The sequence below is a fragment of the Podarcis raffonei genome, chromosome 1 (assembly GCF_027172205.1).
Source record: "Podarcis raffonei isolate rPodRaf1 chromosome 1, rPodRaf1.pri, whole genome shotgun sequence".
Lineage (NCBI taxonomy): Eukaryota > Metazoa > Chordata > Lepidosauria > Squamata > Lacertidae > Podarcis > Podarcis raffonei.
Window position 1 is genome coordinate 85,980,645 of NC_070602.1, and position 11,797 is coordinate 85,992,441.

Sequence of the window (11,797 nt, forward strand, 5' to 3'; positions counted from 1 at the left end):
AAGCTGCTTTATTGCCCGTATGCAAAGCTGATGATTGAGAAGACAGGAATAGAGAAAAGTGTGCTCTCGCTCTGCCTGTCTCTGTGTGGGTGTGCACAACTGTGAAAAGCTATGGCGGGTGCCAGCCCAGTTGGGAACAAATGGCATTAAAGCCTGAAGAAGAATGAACAATCCAGGTCCATAGAACGTGGTTCACATTGCCAGACATCTCATTGCTGGTACTTTCTGGCTCTTTTACACATTCTTCTTTTCATCTTGATCTGCTTTGTGTGGAGAGATTTTCAAACATTTGAAGTGGCTCGTGGACTGGTGTAAATACTAGAGTAGTTCCAAATAGCCATAAGTTGGTGTGGACATGCACTGAAAAGATACACTGCAGTGTTTGCAGCAATGCATCAGGTGGTAACAAATGGAGAAGCCCTTCTCAGGGCGTAACTGTGCCTCTTCAGTCCTGAAAACCTGACACTTGTAGATCTGGTGATCAGAGACAGATTTGGCAATGTCGCACTAGTTTTGTGAGTGGTTAGCTCAGCCTCTGTGGTAGTCATACCTACCCAAACCTTTGTGCCTTTATCACCTGCAGGGTTCAAAGAAAATCAAAACAGAGAGTGATAAGGCTTCAGAGCCAACAAATGCTGGCTTTGATGGAATGAGTGAGGAGGAACTTTTAGCAGCAGTCCTGGAAATCAGTAAGAGGGAAACATCACTGTCGCTGAGCCATGATGAAGACAAGCCCACAAATAGTCCAGACACTGGCTTTGGAGATGATGAGCTGCAGGAATTGCCAGATCATATGGAACCTATGGATGTGGAGAAGCCTAAAGCCCTTGCAGAGCCAGGTAAAAGTAACATTTCAAGCAGTTTTTTTAAATAATATATCATTTTTCTACATTTCAAAATCATTTTACAAACTTTAAAATATCCAATGACTTCCCTTCTTCTCCTTCCATGGTTCATATTATATATAATACTTTCCTGCATATTTTACTATAACCATTCAAATCAATTTTCCACTTTTACATTGATCAAATATTGTTTGTTGGATTTATCTTCATGCTGCCAGCGTTTTCAGCTGTGTACAAATATTTTCCATATATTCAATAAACATTTCCCACTCTTCTTTAAATAAAATCCTTTATTATTTTATTCACATAATATACATTCTTTACAGCAAACAACTCCAAAATAAGCAGACAACCTTTCTAAAACTTTTTTAAACTGCTCATCCATGTTTTTGACCAACATTTTGGTTTTGTCTGAATTTATTTTAAAACCTGCCACTTCTCCAAACCTTTTAATTTCTTCTAGCGGTTTGGGAACTTTCTCCAATGGTTGTTTCATTGTTAACACCACATCATCAGCAAATGCCCTTAATTTATAGACTCTACATCCCACTTCAGTACCTTTCATTTCTCCTTATATTCTGAAGCAATATTTCTAATATCAAGATAAATAACAATGGAGAACTTTGTCTGGTTCTTTTTCTTACTTGACATTTGTCTGAGAGAATACTATTTACCAATATGATGAGAGTTACCTGTAGCTCCATAAATCAATTCTGTTGGTTTTCCCAACACTCTGGAGCAGATTTGGGGAGGGCACAGGGAGAGGAAGTAGAAGGGTTTTTTTATGCAAACGCAAATCCTTGCACTAACAGAACCATTTTGGATACTGTCCTATGTTGATCTTTTCACATGTAAAAATATGGCCATCCATTTTAAGTTCCACTTTTATTATAAAAATAAGCATAGGTTACTTAAAGACAACCCATGTGGAGAATCATGCAAAAATTGCCTTCTATTTCTCTTCATTCTTAGAAACTTAATGTAAAAAAAATTTAAAAATGGGAATACCAAATTAAATCAGAAGTCCAGAAAGGCAAAGTTTAGGGTGAGCTTGGTTTCTCATGCTGCATACTTCAGGGACATAGGTGCAAATAATCTTTGCTCAGTGTGGGTTTTTTAAAAGGTGTACACTAAAATACTTGATACCACTCATTTTTAAAGCCTTGATCAAGTGGGAAAATGTTCTTCACTGCAGAAAACACTCCCTCCCCCTTGATAGAATTCATCCTGAAATACCAGTAGATGTCACTCTGCTCCTGAGACTTGGGTAGAATGAAAAGGACTTAGCTGGTGACCACCAAGAAAAGTCCCCCGTGCAACCGCTGCTAAAAACAAAATTAAAGCATCAACGTGGTATTTTTGTTTCCATAGGTTTTGCCAACTTCCCTGAGATAACTAAAGATTTTGATGAGAATAAGGAAAATAAAACTCCGGAAGGCACTCAAGGGGAGGTTGATTGGCTTCAACAGTATGACATGGAGCGAGAAAGAGAGGAACAGGAGCTACAGCAGGCTTTGGCTCAGAGCCTCCAAGAACAAGTAAGAGCCAATGCTCTTTCACAAGCACTTGGAAATCAAAACAGCCAACCAGAGATTCCTTCTCTGGTGATAGGAAATCACAGGGCACAGTTAGTGTCTCCTTTAAGAAGACGTATAAGAGGGGTTATTTTAGCCTGCTCCATAACATGGTACAAGAGACCTTTGATTACTCATCTTTTTTTGGGGGGGGGATTGAAGAGCTTTTGTAAAGTTGGATTTGAAAGCTTTCATGAATACTTTCAAACTGATGAGCTGAATAGGCATAGTAGTGTTTAGGGAAGCTTTTAATGTTTGATGCATTACTGTATTTTAATATTTTGTTGGAAGCCGCCCATAGTGGCTGGGGAAGCACAGCCAGATGGGTGGGGTATAAATAATAAACTTATTATTATAGTCTTTGGGAATTATTGTGAATTATGAGGGGAAATACTCTAAAAATAAAAGGGTTTGTCTTATAACTGCCCTGATTGAAGTAAGTGAGAGGGCTTTTGGGGAATACAGAGCCACCTACCAATGAAATCTGTTTTTTGTTAAGCTGCAAGCACTGATACTCTTAGAATTCTTCTTAAATGCAGCAGATTTTTCCATTCTTCATTAATGGCTTGTGTCCTCATTTAGCTTTAGGCAGAGAGTAGCACACGTTTTGCTACATTGGGGGAAATTTTGTTCAGAACTATTGTGCTTTGCAAGCAGTTCACATTCATTTCAAGACTTTTCAAAAGAAAAGCTGTAGAGAGCTTGTTGTGGCACTTGGGGACTTGCTGTGTTGCATACCAAACTTGAGCAACTTGAACAACCTTTTAATTAAGGCTAGCCCTGTGGAACATTTGGGCTCTGGCTGGTCTCAAACGTGGGAATTAGGTTTGTTGTAGAAACTAGAGTTGCATAGTTCTCAGTGGCAGTAACAGAGAACCTAAAAAAAGGACAGGAAGTGTCTCAGTGAACTAAGTTTGGTTCTCTACCCCAGCAGGAGGCGCGGGAACAAAAAGAAGATGATGACCTTAAACGAGCCACTGAATTAAGTCTGCAAGGTGAGATGTACAGGAGAAAATAGGGATGAGTTTTCATATCATTCCACAATTGCTCACAGTACTTGAAAGGAAGCTGGTATTTTGTTCTTTGCCTCATTTGTATTACTTTGTGCTCTAGTCCTTCCAGTTTAGGTTCAATATAAAAGCACATTCAGCTGGTAAACTCTGAAACACAACATGCAGATCAGTGGAATTGTTTTATTATTCTTTCTTTTTTTCTTCCCTTGAAATTCCTCATTTTCTGTCAGAAAATCCTCATTAAGTTCACATTCCAATTTCATTTTCTGCAAATTTTTGGCAGCAACTCTGCTTAAAAGCCTTTGTAAAAAGTAAATGGTTTAAGCTCTCCCCCAAGTGAGTTTTCTTTGCCTTCCAATGAATACAACGGGGGGAAATGTGTTTGTTTGGTAGACAGTTACAGGACATAAAGGAATTGACTGATATGATTGCTGCATGAAAGCACAGATTGTTAAGAGATGCAAAGTACTGGTTTTCTACTGAAGGCTTTTGCTACTAGAGAGAGGTAGATACAATGCTGGTAGGATTTGTGGGCGTAGCAGAATGCTCTATAGGCAATCATAGCTTGTTTTCTGTGGTTCCTTCTCCCTTTCAGTTCGTTCTGCTAACCAACTGTACTGTGCCTTGTATGTAGGCTGATCTGTGATCCACCAATCCTGACCTGTCTTACCGAGTCAGTGGTAAAAATGTGAATGTCAAATTTCCAAATCTGTAAAACTTAACAACATGGGGTTTAATCCTGGTTTAGGTGATCTACAGCAAAAGCTATGACAAGTGGCATAACTTTCATATGCAAGTAATTAACTAAAAGCAGAACTTTTTTATTTAGCAGTAAGCAGAGTTGGCTTCAGAGTATTATTATTGCGATGATGGTGGTGGTGATAGTTCTGTGAAAACTAAAGCGGAAATGTTACAGAACCTCAAAGCTTAAAATTTCCCGCTACTTAGAAAAAGTTGCATGTATTTTGCTCAGTCCAGCAACTATTAAATTTCTATATTTTGATCACTTCTTGCCATGAGCGAAGAGGCAAGATGCTAACACACTAGTTGCATTCCACCTTTTAACTGGAGCAGCAACATTTGAGAGCAGTACCTCAATGAAGCCTTAAAAGGATGTTACCTTGCATAAAATTGAAAATACAGAAACTATTTGCTGTGTGTATATAGAATATTTACTTGATGCCCATTATTACAGTGCTTTATTTAGCAAAGGAGAGGGAAATATTTTGGATAAATGGTGTGCTGGTATATTGTCAGTTTTGTGATATGCTTATGATCAAGGGTCTTACACAGTATCATTTTCATGGTGTTTAGAGTTTAACAGCTCTCTTCTGGACAGCCTTGGCTCTGATGAGGACTCTGGGAATGAGGATGTTCTGGACATGGAGTACTCAGAAGCAGAAGCTGAGGAATTGAAAAGAAATGCTGAGGTGATGGTCTGGGCTATTGGGACTAGCTCCCATTTTATTACTATACGTGGAGTAAAAGCATATATAAATGCTTACAGGGAGCTTTTCTGTTTTGATGGTTCAGGTTGTTTGGTATGATATCCTTAGCTATCTTTGAGACTGTTTGTAAAGTTCTCTCAGTGGGTGGTGTTTGAGACTTGGGTTCAAATGCCTGCCTCATCATTTGGATGAGTTACTCTTCCTCTTGGAGATAAGGGTGGAGAAATAGTGATTTCCCTTTAGGGAGAAGGATGGAGTGGGGGAAATGCACATCTTGATTTGTTGGCTAAGCAGGGGTGGGGGGACTTGTGGCCTTGTATAGATTGTTGAACTCCAGTTCCTATCAGCTCTAGCTAGCATGACCAGTGGTCAGAAACTAAGGGAGCTGTAGTGTAGCAATGTCTGGAGGACCACAGACTCTGCATCACTGGATTAATTAAGCTGGTATTTCATGCAGCACAGTAATTACATTATTGGTAAGATAAGTTTCTTAATTGTGAAGTAATCATACAAGCACCTGTTTAGTATTATGTTGAAGTTTTGTTTTGTTTGTTTGCTGTATAAATTGAAAAGGTTATTTTTATACTCAAAGGAAAAGGTTTTACAAGCCTTTCAACCTGCATTCCTAAAACCCAATTTTTAACATAGTGAAGTGTGACAGTAACTAGCCTTCCCTTTTAGAGAATGCAGGCAAACAATTATTTTTCCACTGTTCCTTCATACATCTTGAATATTGTTGTAGAGATGTTTGAGACAGTCTTCTTCCTCACAATTTTCTGGCTATTGTGCCTGTTGTATTCTGTTGATGTTTCAGAATAGTTTCTTTGTGCTGTCTCTCTCCCTGCTGGTTTACACATGCCCTCTAGGAAATCTTCCTGTTAGTGCATTGTAGGCTGTGACCTAGGTAACACCCAGTAAGGTCAGAGTTTCCGTACTGAGCCTTTTGGAGCTCTGCATTGGCACATTGACGGCATTCCAGTTTCTGGGGTTTTAACAATGATGAGAGCTAGTTTAAAAATGAGAGGAAGTTAAGGCTGTATGTTCTCTGCTCCTGAGTTACCCGTAAGCTTTGACCTGAGCAAATTAGCAATATCTCAAAAGGTTTGCTCCAGTGTTTGGCGCAATAAAGATTTTATGGCAGCTAAACCATAATCTACCTACCTTTCTCAGTCTGGTAGAAGAGCAAACTTAAACTAATAATTGACTTTTTCCTCAGACAGGAGAGCTGCCCAACTCCTATCGACTCATTAGTGTTGTCAGCCATATTGGAGACACTTCCTCCTCAGGTAAGGCAAACATCACTTCCTTGATAGCTCTGCTCTCTACAGGAAAAGTGTGTCTCTTGTGTTTTTTCAGCAACCAAAACCACAAAGGAAAAAGAAGAAGATTGTTAATATTTCATTTTGTGTGCTTGGGGGGAAAAAATCAGTTTTCCCAGAACCAACAGGGTTGTTGCCTAAATTCAGCAATTGAGTTAAGCTCACTGAAGCCCATAGAAATAATTATCCAAGAGAAACCAGCTATTTTAAGTGGAATTCATCTTGCTAGTTTAAATCAATAATTTTCAAAATAGCAAAATGCAGTTTGTACTAGGGAGTGTTATTGTCTTTCAGTTTATTAATTAATAAACAAATTTGCTTGAAAATACTTCTGATACTTAATGTAGTCTGGAAGCTACAGTCTATGGGGTTCTAATATTTTCTTTCTCTCTCTCCCCCATCATATTGAAGGTCACTATATTAGTGATGTGTATGACATTCGCAAGCAAGTATGGTTCACATACAATGACTTGGAAGTATCCAGAACTCAAGAAGCCTCTGTGCAGAGTGACAGAGACCGGAGTGGCTACATCTTCTTTTATATGCACAAGTAAATGTACTTTATGTGTCCTCCCCAAATGGTCCAATCCTTTTTTATTTGCATTTGCATCCTCTAAAATGGTCTCGTGTTTCTAATTCCTGTTTTCCTAGTTGCTAGTTATAGTATGGTCCTGAATAGCTTATAAGAATTATTGGAACCTGTTTAATAGCCCTTTGACTGGGAAGGTGCAAAATAGCGAGGCTGTAACTCTGGAACCTGAGCAGATTCTCTTGCATGCATTTGCCTGTCTTTTTCACCCTCTACATCAGGAGTGGGGAATCTCCAGTCGACAGGCCAATCTTGACCTGCCAGGAGACCCAGTTTTTTTCCTTGAGGCTATCCCCACTTATCAGCCAACTGATATCACTGTGTGATAGCAGCTGATGGATTGGGTGGAACAGGGTTCAATCCTACTGGATACTGCTTCATCAGCACATTCCCTGTAGTCCCTGCCGAGAATATGATTGAACCCTACACTCAGCAGCTGGTGAGCAGAGAGTTCAGTCCTGCTAGGTGCTGCTTTGCTTGCAGGTTTTTTGTGGGAAAAGCAGACCTAACCCTGGCTGGCCAGCTTTGTCTAGTAAATGGGACCTCTCACCTATCACTCATCTAATGTCATCATGAAGTCAGCTGGTTGACAGGCGAGTGGCCCTACCCGTGGGGTACAGGAAGATAAACATCTGGCTCACTAGGCCCAGAAGGTTTCCTACCCCTGCTCTACAGCTTTGCTTCCCCATTAAAAGCTTTCCTTCTTCTTTGACATGAACCTCTTTTGTGTTTCCCAGGGAGATATTTGATGAGTTGCTAGAAACGGAAAAGAATATGCAGCTGCCTTGCACGGAGGTGGGGAAGCCAGTTCGGCAGCCCATTTGAAGAACGTCGCTTTAACTGAGCACAAGTGATTTCTGAACTTTTGCCTGACATGCAAGAGCCACAAACCCCCGAGAACTCAGGGCGTAGTTGAGACAACCCCATGGAACAGGAGGAATGGACCACTTCACGCCTTCCTTTTGAATTTCAACCATGCAGCTAAGCTTCTTTTACCTGGAGTTTCCTTCTTATTCTTTTGTTTTAAATAGTCAAGGAATAATTGTGCCAGCAGCCATGGCGTTAATCAGGCCAGAGGATTGAATGGCTCCTTCAAAAACTCATAAAAGGATGGTGTGAGAAGCGACTGCAAGTTCACCCATTTACCTCTCACCGGGAAACTGAGAAGATGCTACATATTGGGTGGTTTTCTATGCCTTCCCTACACGAGAGCAAAATAAGCAATAGTCTCAAATCTGGTAAATATTGTGTACATAACGTGAATTAGAAAGTGCTGAAGGCTGACCCAGCTAAATGGAGTACCCTGGCATTGCTGAAACTGGGACACCCATGGTCTTTAATACAGGATCAAACAGATCCAGGAAACAAACTGTCGGTGCTTTGGAACCCATGGATTACATCTTCACATAGTTCACTTTCGTCCTTGTTTTTAAAGTTAAAATATATACTATATAAATATATATATATAATTTTTAAAGTTTTTATTCTTTTTTGACTGTGTTCTTTTCTAAGTACTGCCGTTTGCAGAAAGGTTTTATTTCTCTGTGAGCATTTGTGTGTATAATCTGTATTAGTCTGTGTATATATATCTAGATATATATTAGCTGTGTTTCACTGAAGACTGTCCCGGTTTGGCAATGAGAGAGGCAGCTAACTGGAAGTGCAAGTCCTGGCTTTTGGCAGGCCTTTTTTTACCAGTGCCCAGCTAGTGCTAATCAGTAAATGAAGCACGAACGAGAGTTCTGTTTTCCCTGTGTTTGTGTTGGCTTTCAGCCCTGAAAAACTGCACATGCTTGAAAGGTGTGTGTGTGTGTGTGTGTGTGTGATATCCCAGCTTTACTCTGTTGGGCAAGAGTTGTATGCCAACAGATGAAATATTAAAATGTACCTGGATTTATTCTAATTGTGTGGTAAGTGCAGTTAAATCAGTTGAAAAAAATCAGAGAACTCTCAAAAGTGGTTATTTGATGTTTTCAAGACATTTCAGGGTGTAGATGTTAGGGTTTGGTTATTTAATAGTATTTGGATAACACTAAATTCATTTTGTAGCTTGTTTGACAAAAAGGACGAACAAGAAAAATACTATCTAGAATTAATTTGTTTCAGTTCCTCATTTTAATACTGGAAATTTATTCCAGTTTTTTCACTTTTACTTTTGTGGCAATAAAATTGCTAATAATTGAGGTGCCTCTTGGTTTGCCCCTAACTCAGACTTTTCTTTTGAAAAGGTTAACAGGTGTTGAGAGGGTTGTCGTCCCCCCTTCTAGACAATTGTTTTTAATTACAATTAGAACTTCCTAAGAAATATAATCCTTTGACTAGAAGACACAAACCATGGGCATTAGTAGGCAACAGGTATTACCTGTTGTGGAAGGATTTCCCTGCCGGGCTTATAGAATTACAGGCTGTGTTAGGCAACTCTGAATGACATTTGCTGTGTCAAGGGTAGTAGTAGGGTGATAACTTTATTATTTGCTTGGCTAATCTGCCAAACCAAACAAAAGTTCTCCCAAGTCATACTGCCAAAAGCATAGTGTTTAAATTTATTCTATCATTGTGATTTTGCACTGTTGACGGTCAGAGTTATTTGAATGCGTTTTTTAGTAAGGAATAAGGGGTTTTTCTTGAGGTGCAAAAGAGGAGCCTCAAAATGAAATACTGTTCTGGAGTAAGGCTGTACATCTCTTACTGATTCTGAGGTAGTGCTGTCCATCTCTCTCCCCCCCCCCCCTTGAAACTCCCAGATAAATGCATTAAATAGTTGTCATGACACCTACAGGTTCATATTGATAGCATGGTCAAGATAAATTAACTCCCATATTTACAGTCAAAATATTATAGGTAGGTGTCATAATAAGACAGTATAGAGCATCCAGGTTCAGAGTCATCCGAATTGTCAGGAATGTGGAATTATTAGAGCAATCATATGTTTTTGCTTCATCTAGTATTGAGAATGCAACTTAGCCAGAAGTGACTGTAAGCCAGTGATTATGTCAAGTTATGGCAACATTCTAAATAGTTTTTTGCCCCCTAAGGTGAAATTTGCTGGCAAGGAAGGTACTATCTAGTGCTCCCTCTGTATATGTAAATTTACATTTACATCCTTGTTGGCATTTGCAGTCCATTAAAATCTGTAGAATGTGTTGTGCGAGGGAGATTCTAAGCTCAATCAGTTTTTATTGTCTACTGTTTTAACATGAAGTGCTGAAACTGTGCAAGAGTTTACGTTTGTACAGTTTTCTCGGCCATTCAGGATTACATTTAGAACCAAATTTTAAGTATGTGGTTTATAGCATCTTGTACTATAGGTAATCTTGAGAAATACAGAAACTTTGGGGACCTAAACAGCAGTGGCTTACTGCTGCTGTTTAGAATCCTGTTGCCTGCTAAAGGGAAGGTTTGTTTTTAGAGCAGTGTGATATGTAACTTTCTGAGACATTATTCTTGGTTTCAAAAGAAGGAAGCAACTAAACATGAGTTCACCCAATAGAATTTATTGTTTGGTTCATGCCTGCATATTTTAAACCTCACTTTTCTACATTTGCCCTATTTTTGCTGTATTTTTCTGCTATATTTACTTTTTGATAAAGAAAAATAGCCATATATGTGTTTGCACTAAGTAACTAAACTCTCCATAACCTCCACCCCTCCCCAACAAATCCTGTATATAGCTGGATTAATAAAATAGCTCAGGTTGTTTGCTAAAGAAAACTTTAGAAATCACCATGCACCTATTTTTTAATGAAGATTTTTCCTTATATAAGAAAAAGCTTGTTCTTTCTAGCCATGGGCTAGAAATTAAAAACCTAAGCATGCAAATATAGGGCATTAGGCATCAGTGTTTCACTTAAAGTTAAATCTGTCCATCAGTTTTGCCCTCACTACTGGAAGATGAATGCTCAGTGTTTTATAAATGGAGTCTGTTGAAATAACCTTGAAGATACAGAGGATTCCAGTGATTTCTCTATCCTGGGCTCCCCGCCCCTTTCCACCATGGGGGAGTCAACAGCATAAGGTGTACTACTTGTTTCAGGCATGCAGGGTCTTTCAGGTGCTAGATGGGTTAACAAAACCTGCTTGCCCTGCAGCTAATTAAAGGCTGGATTAATTATAATTAAATAGTATTTCATTGGAAATCCATGGATTTTTTCAGATCCCTGTGATGGGAGTTTGGGGTAAGATGCGGAGCTGAGTTTCTGTACAAGAATTGGTGTTCTTTTTGAACCAGTGTAACATGGGGAGTGAACAGTCTTGGAATGAAAATGAAGTGGGTGGGTTGTTGCCCCTATGCTACTTCCCAGTGTTAACCTACTTCTTTGCTCCCCTGCTTCTTTAATAAGTTATTCTCTAAAAACTTAGGGGGAGTGAGTGAGTTGGGGCGAGAGTTCTTGTCATGTGTGTTTGAGGCAGTTGTCTTGGGGATTTTTTTAAAATGTTGGGAGTCACTTTGTGTCCCTTGACACTTAATGTGGAGCAGCACTTTTCTGTGTTTTAGCAGACTTGTTTCTATGTATTCTTTACTAAATTCTGCCTTCTTTTCTTCCTCTTTAAATGATGTGTAGATTGATTTCAGAGAAATTAAACACTCTTCATTAATGCTGAATCTCGTTGTTTTTTTTTTAAAGATGCAGGTGTCTTACAGCTTTGTTTACCACAGAGTTACATTCCTCTCCTCCCTCTGCAGTGCATTGCACACCCTCAGAATATGCTTGAGAGGGTTGGATGGTTCTCAGTTTTCACTGCTGTTTATTGTTGTTGCAGTTGATACTCTAAATTTATGGCCTTCTATTTTTATGATTCTTCAAAACGTATTCCATTCCTTGGGGTTTGTATCCAACAACTGTTTTGCTAGTTCAGCAGGCTTCCACTTGCGTAATGGACTTTCCCCCTCCTCTCCCCTCTAGCCCCCCGCGAACCCTTAAAATCTACTCCAGAGGGTTGGAGGACTCTCAGAGCAGATTTTGAGAGCATATGGGGAGAGGAGAGGAAGGAGAAGTCCTGCTTGCATA

At 39.4% G+C, this 11,797-nt stretch overlaps 1 protein-coding gene across 3 annotated transcripts in view; it reads left to right on the forward strand.

Moving 5' to 3' along the window:
* USP37 (ubiquitin specific peptidase 37) overlaps positions 1-11,391 on the forward strand; it is a 34,426-nt gene extending 23,035 nt beyond the window's left edge. For 2 of the 3 annotated variants that reach the window (XM_053402057.1, XM_053402066.1), the window contains exons 18-24: positions 584-839; positions 2,217-2,383; positions 3,351-3,414; positions 4,747-4,862; positions 6,097-6,166; positions 6,611-6,749; positions 7,526-11,391. In XM_053402057.1, the coding sequence (XP_053258032.1) occupies positions 584-839; positions 2,217-2,383; positions 3,351-3,414; positions 4,747-4,862; positions 6,097-6,166; positions 6,611-6,749; positions 7,526-7,613 (900 nt within the window). In that variant the 3' untranslated portion in view covers positions 7,614-11,391. The remainder of the gene's footprint in view (positions 1-583; positions 840-2,216; positions 2,384-3,350; positions 3,415-4,746; positions 4,863-6,096; positions 6,167-6,610; positions 6,750-7,525) is intronic. The other variant, XM_053402075.1, reaches the window with a different exon arrangement.
* Positions 11,392-11,797: the final 406 nt, after the last annotated feature.